Source organism: Lithobates pipiens, unplaced genomic scaffold, assembly GCF_037356315.1.
Source record: "Lithobates pipiens isolate NorthernLeopardFrog02 unplaced genomic scaffold, aLitPip1_a1.2 Scaffold_23, whole genome shotgun sequence".
NCBI classification, from domain to species: domain Eukaryota; kingdom Metazoa; phylum Chordata; class Amphibia; order Anura; family Ranidae; genus Lithobates; species Lithobates pipiens.
In genome coordinates, this window is record NW_027507785.1 from 314776794 (window position 1) to 314791036 (window position 14243).

Sequence of the window (14243 nt, forward strand, 5' to 3'; positions counted from 1 at the left end):
TAAAAGTCAGTGTATGTAACAGTCAGTGTATGTAACAGTCAGTGTATGTAAAAGTCAGTGTGTGTAAAAGTCAGTGTATGTAAAAGTCAGTGTATGTAAAAGTCAGTGTATGTTAGGTCAGTCAGTGTAGGTAGGTCAGTGTAGGTAGGTCAGGCAAGTCAGTGTAGGTAGGTCAATACCGTTAGTGTATGTATATGTCCAGTGTATGTAGGTCAGGCAGGTGAGTGTAGGTAGGTCACTATCGTCAGTGTAGGTAGGTCAGGTAGGTAGGTCAGTGCCGTCAGTGTAGGTAGGTTAGTGTATGTAAATCACTACCGTCACTGTCACGGCCCAGCCAAAAAAACCTGCGTCGCGTACAAGACCCCCCCCCCCCCCCCCGTTTCTGGCTTGGACTCTGGGCTGAAGCCACTGGTCCTTTTGCCACCTAGCAACGCCCCCAGACCCAACCAGCGGAGGTGACGCTTGCAGAGCAGCCTTGTGAGTCAAGCCAGGGGCCGAGCCAGTTGGCAGGGGTAAAATTTGAGAAGTATTTGGAGTGCCAAGTTAGGGACCAAGCAGAGAAGTGGGGGTGACGCTTGAGGAAGATACCACTGCAAATATTGGAGGAGCTCAAGGGATTCAGAGTCAGTGAATAAGTGGGTCTGATGAGAGACCTGGAGCTCAGTGTTGAAGAACTAATAGAGGCAGTTGTAGTGAAGCTAAAGGATCTGTTACGTTTAAGTTAGGAACTGTTAAAGACTGTTGCCATAGGAGACAGCATTCCTGCATGTGCAGGTGTGGCACCATGCTGGGGCCTTTCCCTGCATGGCTGTCCTCCTATTGAAGTCTCAGAGTCTGCCAATTGAATCTGTAACTACTTAAAGCTGAATTCCACCCAAAACTGAAACTTCCGCTTTAAGTGAAGGTGACCCCCCCTGACATGCCACATTTGGCATGTAATTTGTTTTGGGGGTGGGCGGATACCATCTTTTTAGCGGGTACCAGCTCCCACTTCCTCCAGGTGCACCGCGGCGCCAGAAGGAAGTTCACCTCTCCCATCCTCCCTCTCGGCAATCATCTGGCACACGTCACAGGTCTCAGATGATTGCCCTGCCATTCATGCCGAGCATCTCGCGCATGCGCAGTGCGGGCCCCGGCTGTGAAGCCACGACCGGGGCGCCCACAGTGACAATGGCAGTGCCACAGAGAGGAGGGGTAGATGAGCGGGGCTTCGTTGCCCCGCATCGCTGGACCCTGGGACAGGTAAGTTATTAAAAGTCAACAGCTGCAATATTTGTAGCTGCTGACTTTTATTTTTTATTTTTTTTAAGCAGAACTCCGCTTTAAGGGTGTCCTAGCCCTAACCCTATTTTCCCCAAAATATAAAAAAAAAAACGGTTAAGAGAAATGAACCTCTTTTACATCCAAGAACTTTGTCCACCTTGCACCCACTATGCCTCACAACCCACCACATACAGAAAGATGTCGGCTATCTTTGGCCGGGAAAGTTCTCATTAGACTAGACAAGGCCAGAGACCTTGCTACAAATGTATGAACATTCACTATACCTCGGGCTGCAGGGGGATTTGAACCACCCTGATAAATATAACAGTACATACCCGACAACCTGCAGAACACACAGTTGTGAGGGTCTTCCTTGCTCCCCAGCTGTATGGATGGAATCACTCCTGTTCTATCATCAATAAGCCCATGGGTAAGGCTGTTGTATCTATTGATGCAAAAAACAAAATATGATGAGCATTTTGTAGTACTTCAAAACAGTTGGTGCCGAGGCTTAAAGTGGAGGGCCACCTTGAAAAACAAAAAAAATGTTAAAAATTACAAAAAATCTAAAAAAAAAAAATGAAAAAAAATTTTTTTTTTTTACTTACCAGAAATGCCTGTTGCTAGGCACTTTCTCCTAATCTTCCTCTTCCTCCTCCGCGGAGATCTTCTGTCTTCTCTCTTCGTCGCGGCGTCTTCTGGGTAATGAGTCGCGCTGTGTTCTGGGAACTGTGTGTTCCAGAACACAGCGCGTCCCATTCAGAAAGCGCTGCGGGACTCGCGCATGCGCAGTAGCTGCGGGACTCGCGCATGCGCAGTAGGAAACGGGCAGTGAAGCCATAAGGCTCCGCTGCCTGTTTCCCTTACAAGGGATGGCGGCGCCGGGACCCGAGAGCCGAGGGACGGGTCGGCCTCGGGCGGCCGACATCGCGGGCGCCCTGGACAGGTGAGTGTGTTTATTAAGTCAGCAGCTGCAGTGTTTGCAGCTGCTGACTTTTTTTTTTTTTTTTATAACCGGCCCTCCGCTTTAAGGGCTCATTCATACGGGTGATTAATAATGTCCTCAGTGCAGAGTTGCTAGCAGATGTGCGTGCATCTACCTCGGAGCTGCAGCTGTCTGCGTCTGGACCCGTGCACCCGTTCCTGTGCATGCAGTTCTATGGACTGCCTGCATGCAGGGTGAATGCACACACATTCGCCAACAGCTCTGCATGAGAGCAATAAAAAGGTTCAGTGACAACTGTATTTTGGTTGGTTATTTATCCGCTTGCTGACCTGCCACAGTACATATACAGTGGAACCTTGGATTATGAGCATAATCCGTTCCAGGAGAATGCTTGTAATCCAAAGCACTCGCATGTCAAAGCGAGTTTCCCCATAGAAGTCAATGGAAACGAAGATAATTAATTTTGCATTGACTTCTGTTGCATGCAATACCGCATGTGGCCATAGGTGGGGGGGGGGATTCTGAGTGATTCAGAGTATTTCCGAACGGCTCTGGACCATTCAAATGCGCCCCCGCACCTCTGGCCAAATGCAGTAGTGCACACCCCATTGGCTTGAATGCTGCCCGTCTTGCGAGACGAGTCAAGATTTAAAAAAAAAAAGTTGCTCGTCTTTCAAACAGCTTGTTAACCGCGTTACTCGTAAACCAAGGTTCCACTGTACTGCGACAGGCCGTCTCCTACAGGCACAGCAACGTACCAATACAGCCCCGCCTGCCTACTCACCTGTGATTTGGCACAACACAAGTTTGTCAGCAGATCCTGGCCATGGCCAGGACCTGCTGATTGGCTGTATCCAATCACAGCCCAGAGCCCTGTGTTGACAACCAACACAGAACTCTGTACAGAGGAGGCGATCGTTTTGTTTCTTTTCCCTGCAAATCAGGTGAAAGAAACACATCAATCTGTAGTAAAAGGCAGTACATGTTACACATTGTTAGGTACACAATTAACCCCTTGATTGCCCTAGATGTTAACCCCTTCCCAGCCAGTGTCATTAGTACAGTGACAGTGTATAGCATTGTTTCTCAACTCCAGTCCTCAAGGCGCCCCCCCAACAGGTCATGTTTTGAGGATTTCCCTCAGATGAAACAGCTGTGGAAATTACTAAGGCAGTATTACTGATAAAGTCACCTGTGCAAAATAATAGCAAGCCTGAAAACATGACCTGTTGGGACGCCTTGAGGACTAAAGTTGAGAAACACTGGTGTATAGTATTAGCACTGATCACTGTATTAGTGTCACTGGAGATGTCAGTGGGAGTTAGTCAGTTCCCACAAAGTGTCAGTTAGTGTCAGATTGCGCCGCTGCACTATTACAGTCCCACTATATACTCGCTGATCACCGGCATTTCTAGTATAAAAAAATAAATAAATAAAAATTCCAGTATATACAGTAGACCATACTTAGTAGACAAAATAACTTTCATGCAAATCAATTTATATACAGGGGCACACATTGCGGCGATCGTTGTTGTGGCGTGTCAGTCTGACACGCCGCAACTCCGATCTAGGTAAAGAGTCTCCGACAGAGACTTATCGGCCGTGTCCAATCGCAGCTTATCATGATGTAAACAGGAAGAGCCGTTGATCGGCTTTTCCTTCACTCGTGTCTAACCGACGCGAGTAGAGGAGAGCCAATCGGCTGCTCCTCAGACGGGGGTGGGGGGTCAATCAGCACAGCCCCCCCCCCCCTCGGATGCCCGCCCAGGACCACCAGGATGCCGCCAGGACCACCATGGATGGCCACCACACAGGACCACCAGGTATGATACCCTAGACCACCAGGCAGCTGCCAATAAGTGCCAAAGAAAAATGCCTGCCAGTTCCACCAGTGATGCCTATCAGTGCCACCTTTCAGTGCCCATCAGTGCCACCTTTCAGTGCCCATCGGTGCCACCTATCAGTGCCGCCTATCAGTGCCACCCATAAGTACCCATCAGTGCAGCCTTTCAGTGCCCAGTATCGCCTATGAGTGCCCATCAGTGCCGCCTATCAATGCCCATCAGTGGCACCTATCAGTGCCCATCAGTACCGCATATCAGTGCCCATCAGTGCCACCTCATCAGTGCTGAAATACAACCAAAAGCTCTATTTGAGTAATTTGGGTACAGTGTTGCATGACCCTGCAATTACCAGTTAAAGTAGTACATGGTCTGGTCATGAATGGGATAACATTTTCCGGAGCTCAAGTGGTTATTATACACACACACTATTTGTTTTACATATAAACTTTTAATACATAACCAAGGATTCCCAGAGCACCATGGTTTACCTAAAGAAAGGACACAACAAGAGTGGATTGCTTTCCAGTTAACTTTGTCTGGCATAACAATAGCAGAATATAGAAAAGGGGAGTAAAGCGCCAACTGCTGGCTGGATTGAAGAACTGAATGATATGAATATAATGATCCTGAACAGCTGTGTGTTTATTCCGTTCCGTGTTTTTTCCTACTTACTGTTTGTTTGCAGTACTAGTTCCATTGGTTTGCTTGTACTGTGTTTTGGGTTTGAGACCTTTATGCCCTGCCAAAAAAATAAAAAATGGATTGTCGAGCAGTGTTCTGAGGTTGAAACTTGTACAAATTGAAATGTATGTAAACCCTAACACTGAACTTCTCTTATCTGCTCCCTTTTGGTTTGGTAAATATACCATTGGAAGCATTTTGTTATGTAGGTGAATAACCTTCTGTGCTGCAGCTGCCCCCTCAGAGCCCCCCCTTTTTTTACCTGAACCCAATCATTCCAGCGATGAGCACGAGCCCAGCAGCTCCAGCCGCTGTCTCTGGTCCTCATTGGCTAGATTGGCCAATGGCTCCCGCTGCTCTCAATCAAATCCAGTGACTCGGGAGTAAGGCTGTGTCAATGGACGCAGCAGCAGGACTCGGGAGGGCACCCACGCGGGTGCCCCCATGGAAATTGGCTCTCCGTGTTTTCACTCATTGAATAAGAGGAGCCAGGAGCACTGCCAGGCGACCCCAAAAAAGGAGGATCGGGGGCGCTTTGTGCAAAACCCTTTATCACTTTTACTGCTGTCACAAGAAATGTAAACATCCTTGTGACAGCAATAGGCACGTGACAGGTACACTTTATGTAGGGATCTAGGGTCAGAACAAACCCAAATCACTCCTCTGCACTTCAAAGCACCATCAATGACATTCAGATAAACCGGAGGTGATGTTAGTTCACCGCTATGAAGACACGATCAAAGCCAATTCCGGTTTTGTTCGGGTGTCCGGACAGCTGGCGGCAGGGCCATCTTTAATATTGATAGGACCCTGGGTAAACATTTTACAAATCCAATATTTGCAGGCAGTGCAGTCTCAAGGGGCAGCTGCTTTGGGCACCACAACAATGATTGCGCCCAGGGCAGCTGCCCCTTTTGCCCTGTGTTAAAGATGGTCCTGGCCCGTGGACAAACTGGCTGGTTGTTCGGGCCTCTCGGTGGGACAGGGGAGCTTGAGCGAATCGTGGAAGGCAGCAGGGGGGGGGGGGGGAATGTCCCCTCCTGCTGCTTGTATCAGTGATCAAGCGGCTAGTTAGCCACTCTAATTGCTATTGCAAGCAAGCCGAGCACAGGTGTCCTGATGAGAAGGGTCCCCCATCGGATAGTGTCTGCCCTGTACTGCACAGGCGCAGCGCTTGCATTGGAATGGAGGACAAAGAAGACGCCAAAAGTCTCCAAACATGAACAGCTGTTCATGAGCTGTACATGGTGCATGCGCAATTAATAGTACATTCTGTCACACGCTCCCGCATGCTCCCGATGCTCGTGGGGGTGGATTTCTCAAATGGGCGGACCTTTGCAGGGCGTGTTTACACAACTGAAGGGTGGGTTTAGCAATGTTGATGGGCGGGTTCAACTCCTTCAGTTGTGTAATAAGCTCTGCCCATTCTGTAGGCACACCGCCCCTTGCAGAGTTGTACGAGCATCTGGAGCGCGTGACAGAATGTACTATTAATTGCGCAGGTGCCGTGTAGATCTCATGAACAGCTGTTCATATTCGGAGACTTTCGGCGTCTCCTTTGTCTTCCGTGCCGCGCAAGTGATGCGCCTGCGCGGTATAGGGCAGACACTTTCCGATGGGGGACCTTTCTCGACAGGACACCGGCTCTAAAAAACAGCACTGGGAGAATGTCTACAGTCACAGACATCATCCCAGTGCCACCACTTGAAGTCAATCGACATACCGGTACATCAATTGGCAGCAAGTGGATATTTGACATTTAAAGTGGTTGTAAACCCTTACAAACCACTTTGACCTACAGGTAAGCCTAGATTAAGGCTTACCTGTAGGTCCAATAAATATTTCCTAAACCTACACGGTTTAGGAGATATTTACTAAAAGACAGTCACAGCTGTCTATGCTCATGCGCCGTAGACAGCGGCGCGCAGGCACACTATCGCTGTAAGCAGCATGCCGCTGCCAACTATGCGATGCATAGTAGCCCATTATGCATTACCTTTGCAGGGAGACAAAGAGGAAGTAAACCCATCAGGGTTTACTTCCTCTTTAAATCCTGCTTTAAGTAAAATAAATATTTTTTTTTTTTTTTTTTTTGCCATGACCACAATAATAATAATAGTAAAAAAATGTACTAAACCAATATCCCAAAGTTTGAGAAGTTTGAATTTCAACCACTGTGTTGTTTCTTGGAACAACAGTGACATCTGCTGGTCATACAAGACACAAGTCCTTTTCAATTTATATCACACAATCTACTTTCCTGTGAGCAAAATGCCAGAAAAAAAAAAACACGGCAAGTCTAAAAAAATAAAAAAAATACTACGACTCAAAGTTTGCACGCCCCTGTTCATCTTACCTGCAGCTTGTAAATTCTCAGGATCAGTTGATGTAGCTATTCCACTCCAAATTTTGTGATAATCTTCAAAAGAAATGGCTTTTATCTTCCTGCAAGATTAAATCACAAATCATGATGAACGGTCTACATTCCTAGAAGGAATTGAAAGAGGTGCTATAACTCGGGCTTTCACACTGGGGAGGCATGAGAGGCGCTTTTCAGGAACTTTACAGTCGCTATTTTTAGCGCTAAAATGCCTGAAAAACTCCCCAGTGTGAAAGGGGCCTAAGATCCAAGTCAGATTTCAGGCATCCCCTGCAACAAAAATGTCATTTTTGGTGAGCTACTTACAATAGGAAATCACGTCTAAAGGGATGCAGGCTCAGCTGCTTTCCTCATTAGAGCCCTGCAGGTGCACAGCTGATTGATAATTATGAAACCACTCCCATTAGACTCACTTTTAAACATGGGACACAGACAAACACGCAGAGATTTCTTCAGAATAACAAAAGGTAGGAATCTGAAAAAAAGTTTATTAAAATCCTTGTAATGTACATAGATCACCCAGAGGGGAGTAGTTTTTTTTTTTAACAAAAGTGGAGTTACGCTTTAAAGTCTACCCCAAATATGCTGAGCGTGATCTTTGACTCTGAACCTAACCCTGGCAAACCTTGATCTTGTTATTTTTTTCTTTACGCTTCATTTTTTATTTGACTTTTTTACATTTCCTATCCTTCAAGAAGAGGAAGTAAACACAAGGGCGGGCGCACTGATAAGCCAATCAGAGGCCATCACAGTGATCAGGTAACCCGGAACCCACAGTCCCGTGTCCCGATCATTAGTACGAGACCCGGAGCTCTTGGTGAGAGCCCGGTCTCTGTGCTGGGAGCATGCTGTGCGCTGCACTCCCAGCACAAAGGGAGATATGTATATATGCGGCCCCAAACTATGTTTAGCAAATTGTTAAGCTGAGTCTCTAAATGCTCTAATCAGAAATGAAAGGACTATTGCCTCTTTGAGGAAAGCTACTGTATTGTAAACTCTGTTACATTCATGTTTGGGTGTGGCAGTAAGTGATACAGACTTTTGATTTAAATGGTATCTTGCAACAATGAATCCTGTGCACGGTGCATATTTGCATTAAAGGGGAAATTTTTCCTTTAGGTCACAGGAGTACACTTCGTTCTGCACTCCTGTGACCCGTTTTCAGCTGACAGTAGGCTAAAGTCTACTGTCAGATGACGTCACTCAGCCAGTCCAAACTCTGGAGGGATCATGACTAAAGCCGCGTACACACGGGCGGACTGTATGGCCTACTTAGTCCGTCATACAATCCGACGGACAGTCCGTCCTACTTTCGAATGAACGGACTTGACCACACACGGATGCACAAACAGTCCGTCGAAAGCTTGCGCGATGACGTGTACAGCACGTACGACGGGACTAGAAATAGGAAGTCCAATACACAGCAATGCAACCTTCCGCCGTGTAAATCCTTTCTGAGCATGCGCCATTCTTAGTCCGTCGAACTAGCCTACTCACGAGCGGATTGTCCGCTGAAACCAAAGTATGACGGATAGTATTACGGAAATTCCAAAATACTTAGTACGCCAGACTGCATGCTGAAGCCCACACACGAGCGGACTGTCCGCTGAAATGTGTTTCGGCGGACTAAGTAGGCCATACAATCCGCCCGTGTGTACGCGGCCTTAGAGCCTGGGCCTGCCACTCCTGCCCCGCGGCACAGCCTGGCGCTTCAGTGAATGCTCACTGAAGACCGAGAACTGAGCGATCAGCTGTCTTTGATCACTCATTGTCATGAGTCTGAGCATGTTTATTTTTTTCACAACTTGTACTTCTCTTTTAACTATATGGTGAAAGCTACCATGCATGTGTAAAGAAATAAACCAGTAGTAAACCGCACCAATTTTTCTTTTTTTTTACAAAAACCTTCAAAGTAAAGGTATGCGGCCGGGAGTCATGTACCGTGTCATGGAGCTCTGAAGGGACAGCAGGGTATACCACCCCTTCAGAGCGCATGTGTCGGTGACATCACCGGCTGCATGAAGTGTATCTCCTAAACCGTGCAGGTGCTTAGATGGCTGTCTCCGAACTGGAAAATGTCTGCAGATAGTGGGATCTGAGAGAGTATTCATCAAGGTGTATCTGCTTCCAGCACCCTGTGCAACTGTGGATTTGTGAGGTCAGGCACTGCTGTTGGATGAGAAGGCCTGGCTCGCAGTCTCCGCCCTAATTCATCCCAAGGGTGTTCTATAGGGTTGAGGTCAGGACTCTGTGCAGGCCAGTCAAGTTCCTTCACCCCAAATTTGCTCATCCATGTATTTATGGACCTTGCTTTGTGCACTGGTACGCAGTCATGTTGGAACAGGAATGAGCCATCCCCAAACTATTCCCACAACGTTGGGAGCATGAAATTGTCCAAAATGTCTGGGTATATTGACGCCTCAAGTGTTCCCTTCACTGGAACTAAAGGGGCCAAGCCCAACCCCTGAAAAACAACCCCCACACCATAATCCCCCCTCCACCAAAATATTTAAAGTGGTGGCCCAATACTTTTGTCAATATAGTGTGGATGAGCGAGTTTGGGGTGGAGGAACTTGACTGGCTTGCACAGAGTCCTGACCTTAAATCGATAGAAAACCTTTGAGATGAATTAGAGCAGAGACTGCGAGCCAGGCCTTCTCGTCCTACATCAGTGCCGGACTTCACAAATGCTCTCCTGGAAGAATGGTCAAACATTCCCATAGACACACTCCTAAACCTTGTGGACGGCCCTCCCAGAAGAGTTGAAGCTGTTATAGCTGCAAAGGGTGGCCAACTCAATATTGAACCCTACGGACTAAGACTGAGATGCCACTAAAGTTCATGTGCGTAGCTTTATAAATTCCAAAAGCCGATATAAAGGAATAGTAGTAGTAAAAAAAGCACTTGTGGGTTTAACCAATCTTGTTTTTTGTACAATTCTCCGTTGAGGGGGTGTGACAGGGGGTGTGGCCTATGCCTGCATATTTTTGCTGATAGGTGTCCCTCAGTCCCATCTCAAAAAGTTGTGAGGTATTTATTTGCGTGTAAAGGCAGGCGTCCCAATACTTAGTGTATATGGAACGCAAGGACACAAGGGTGCAGTAACATAATCTCAACATTTGAGGGCAGTATTGTCCAACCAGAACACTCCATCAACAGTTCTCACCATCTCTTTTGCTCAGTCATTGCAGACAGACTTTCTGTTTATTTGCTTGGTGAAAATGGGATTGCTTCGGGAAACCAGTAATAGCTTCTGAAACCGAAGAGTTCAAGGCTCTTTTTGGCCATATTTTTTACAGTGGATAGGTACAGAGGGAGAATCGCAGGGGAAGATAAGTTCTCAAAGCGGACCTTTATTAATTTTTTCATCTTTTCATCTATTCTGCCCTTGTTGTTGTTTTAACTTTGGATGGTAAAACTTTTTTTTTCTGCCAGTAAATCCCTTATACAGCCCACTTCCCGTTTCTTGTCTGGTCATTAGCCTAGGCTTATGACATCATGCACAGATCTCTCACTCACTCTCCTGAGAGTTTACCAGGAAGGGAGGGGGGATGAGTCATAAGAGGGCCAATGAGAGCTGCAGAGCTGGAGGTGTGCCTCTGTGTGTCTGTGTGTAGCACTAACCCCCAAAGGAGCTGCTGGTTAGATTTGGGCTTACCGTTACCTCCTGTTTTCCCCATCGTAAGTCTAGGGGTGTCCCGTGGTAATGGCCCAGTAACTTAGAGACTGACAACAGATCCACTTGAATGGATTTTATTTGCAAAAACTTAGACAATGGAACTGTCTCTTAAATTGGGATCAGAGGGTTGGAACGGAAGTTCAGGTACTCTTAGTGTCAAAGTCAAATGTTGAAGAACTTGCTTACTTTGACTGCATCCAGAGAATAGCCATTCGCAACTGGATGATCACTCAGGTTGGACAGTCCCTCTCTCACAAGGCCCAGCAGCCAACAAGGTGCCTAACTCAGGAACAAGTCTCTGCCACAGACGTTGTTGTAGAACACGTAGGAAAACTAAACTTTCAGCCTGCTTGGCGATATCCACAAGACCGTATTCTCTCAGGTACTTCAGCCCTTCCAGGCTCTTACTAAGAAACCAACCCGTTTGTGGTCTTCTTCTGAAGAGTCCTCCCCTGGAATGCTTGTAGTCACTGGGTCTCTTCCAAACCGGAGATGGCACCCAACCACCTCAGAATCCTTCTTTAGTTTCCTTGCTTCTGGCTAGCCAGCCCCGAGACATCAAGATCGGGTGGATTCGCAGCCCAGGCCATAGCCTTTCTGGAGGCTGGTCAGGAGGACCAGGACCATGAAGTGAGTACATCATTCTGGACCGGAACCCCCGAACCACGTGACATCCGTATCTTAAGTACCCTCTCCCAGAAAGCACAGCGAGAGATGCCACTCCCACTGGACGGGCTCAGAGAGAGAGTAACTTAAGCACCCAACCAGACCATAGTTCCATGCCTGCCAGAAGAGACAGTGCCCCCCTGTGGCCAGGCCGAACATCTCACGGTCCAATCAGACTGATGCTGAAGTCTAATTTAGACAATTGTACCCAAACCAAACTGCAGTTCAGGCAAAACTTTAACTTTGGAAAAACGCAGAGCGCGTGCTCTTCAGGAGCCGCCGCTACCTGTGCAAATCCAGGAAGTGAACAGGCAGCAGCTTCAGCTGCCCACAGTTAAAATGGCTGCAGCCAGTCTCAGTGGATTGAGATTTCTGCAGCATATTTGGCAAGTACAGAATCACAGTATATATAAAATAATATGCAAAGTGGTCGGAGGGAAGCTTCAGAATGGCAAAGATGTTTTTATTACAAATTATTTGAGCAGACTGCAGTTCCACTTTAACTAACTAATTTGCTGTAATGAATGTGTAGGTCAAACGAAATCTACAAAAAAAGGGGTGATGCTGGAAATTCTTTATGTATTAGAAGCTGGGATGAGGTTTGGGTCAATCTTATTCAGTTTGAACCTGGAAGTTAGCTGATTGGCCATGCAATGAGCTGTGGGCGGGGGAGCAGCTGCTGATACAGAAAAGGGATATGGATGCTCCTCATGACATTATTGACTTCATATGCATTAGACATGTGCACTGACAAAAAATGTGTTTGTTTTCCTTTCATTTGTTTTTTTGCTTTTTTATGGAAATCCGGAAAATTTGGATTTTCAAATTTCCAAATTTTCGAATTTCCAAAATTTCAGATTTCCAAATTTTCGAATTGCGAATTTTCATATTTCCGAATTTTTGAATTTCCAAATTTTCAGATTTCCAAATTTTTGAATTTTCACATTTCTGAATTTCGAACTCCGAATTTTTGGATTTTCGGAAATTCAAAAATTCGAAAATCTGAAAAAAAAAGAAAGAAAATCAGTAAAATTTGAAATAATAACTAACTATTAAATTATAGGTATTGGAATTTCCTTTCAAATTTGGCTGTTCGGCATTCGTTATTACAGATAATTCGTAACTTCGGATAAATTCGCACTCGTTGCGTTCACTAACAGCCAAATTTGAAAAGAAATTCCAATACTTATAATTTATTATTAGTTAGTTATTTCAGATTTTCGGGGTTTTTAACTTTTCAGGTTTTCATTCTTAGTCTTGGATTTTCAAATTTCCAAATTTTGGAATTTTTTAATTTATGAAATTTAGAATATTGGAATTTGCGAATTTCGAATTTTCGGAAATTCGAAAATTTGAAATTCATAATTTTGGAAATTCGAAATTTGGAAATATACAAGGCAGATCCCCGTTCTATCAGGGGATTAGAGTGAGATTGTCTGTTCTTAGTGATTAGGAACGGCGATCTCTGAAGGGCTGAAGTGGTTAAGGGGGCGTGGCAGGGGGTGTGTTCTAAGCCTACACACTTTTGCTAATATGTGTCCCTCGTTCCCATCTCAAAAAGTTGGGAGCTATGTAATATGGCCAATGACAACTGACAGCTTTCCTGTAGGTTCAGGTGAACTGGGCTTGTAGCGGCTCATCCCTAATGACAAGTGAAGATTTATGAGGCATTGGCAGTCCTGGAACACGGTCCTTTAGCTCAGTGTTTCTCAACTCCAGTCCTCAAGGCGCCCCAACAGGTTATGTTTTCAGGCTTCCTATTATTTTGCACAGGTGATTTGATCAGTTTCCCTGACTTAGTAATTATCACAGCCATTTTATCTGAGGGAAACCCTGAAAACATGACCTGTTGGGGCGCCTTGAGGACTGGAGTTGAGAAACACTGCTTTAGCTCCACAGACAAAAAATACCAAAAGTCCCCCCTCCATGAGCTGTGAACTGCCTCATCCGCATAGGTTGCTGGTTCTCCTCTTTTTGGCCCACATCTTGTTATAGCGCCTGAGGCACCTTCCTCTTGCGCCCACCCCCCCCCAGGCCTGGCCCTGGGCATTGATATTTAATAAACTACAGTGATTTGTGTAAAGCGTAACTGGATGACATTTAGTATGCTAAAACTGTGTATCATGAACAGATGCCATTTTGTTTAACCACTTCAGCCCTGGAAGATTTTAGCCCCTTCCTGACCAGAGCACTTTTTGCGATGCGGCACTGCGTCGCTTTAACTGACAATTGCGCAGTCGTGCGATGTTGTACCCAAACAAAATTGACGTCCTTTTTTCCCCACAAATAGAGCTTTCTTTTGGTGGTATTTGATCATCTCTGCGGTTTTTATTTTTTGCTCCATAAACAAAAAATTGCGACAATTTTGAAAAAAAAAGCAATATTTTTTACTTTTTGCTATAATAAATATCCCCCCAAAATATATTAAACAAACTATTTTTTTCCTCAGTTTAGGCCGATGCGTATTCTTTTACATAGTTTTGGTAAAAAAAATCAATAAAAAAAATCGCAATAAGCGTATATTGATCGGTTTGCACAAACGTTATAGCGTCTACAAAATACCGGATCGTTTTTTGGCATTTTTATTATTATTATTTTTTTTTATTAGTAAAGGTGGCGATCTGCGATTTTTATCGGGTCTAAAACATTATGGCAGACACATCGGACACTTTTGGCTTGATTTTGGGACCATTGTCATTTATACAGCAATCAGTGCTATAAAAATGTATTGATTACTGTGTAAATGACACTGGCAGTGAAAGGGTTAACCACTAGGGGGCGATG

General features: G+C 45.6%; 1 protein-coding gene across 4 annotated transcripts in view; it reads right to left on the minus strand.

Moving 5' to 3' along the window:
• The window catches only part of UBE2U (ubiquitin conjugating enzyme E2 U), a 103281-nt gene that overhangs the window by 30320 nt on the left and 58718 nt on the right, over positions 1–14243 (minus strand). For 3 of the 4 annotated variants that reach the window (XM_077450556.1, XM_077450553.1, XM_077450555.1), the window contains 3 exons: positions 7091–7179; positions 4726–4792; positions 1599–1708 (listed from right to left, as the gene is read on the minus strand). In XM_077450556.1, the coding sequence (XP_077306682.1) occupies positions 1599–1708; positions 4726–4792; positions 7091–7179 (266 nt within the window). The remainder of the gene's footprint in view (positions 1–1598; positions 1709–4725; positions 4793–7090; positions 7180–14243) is intronic. The other variant, XM_077450557.1, reaches the window with a different exon arrangement.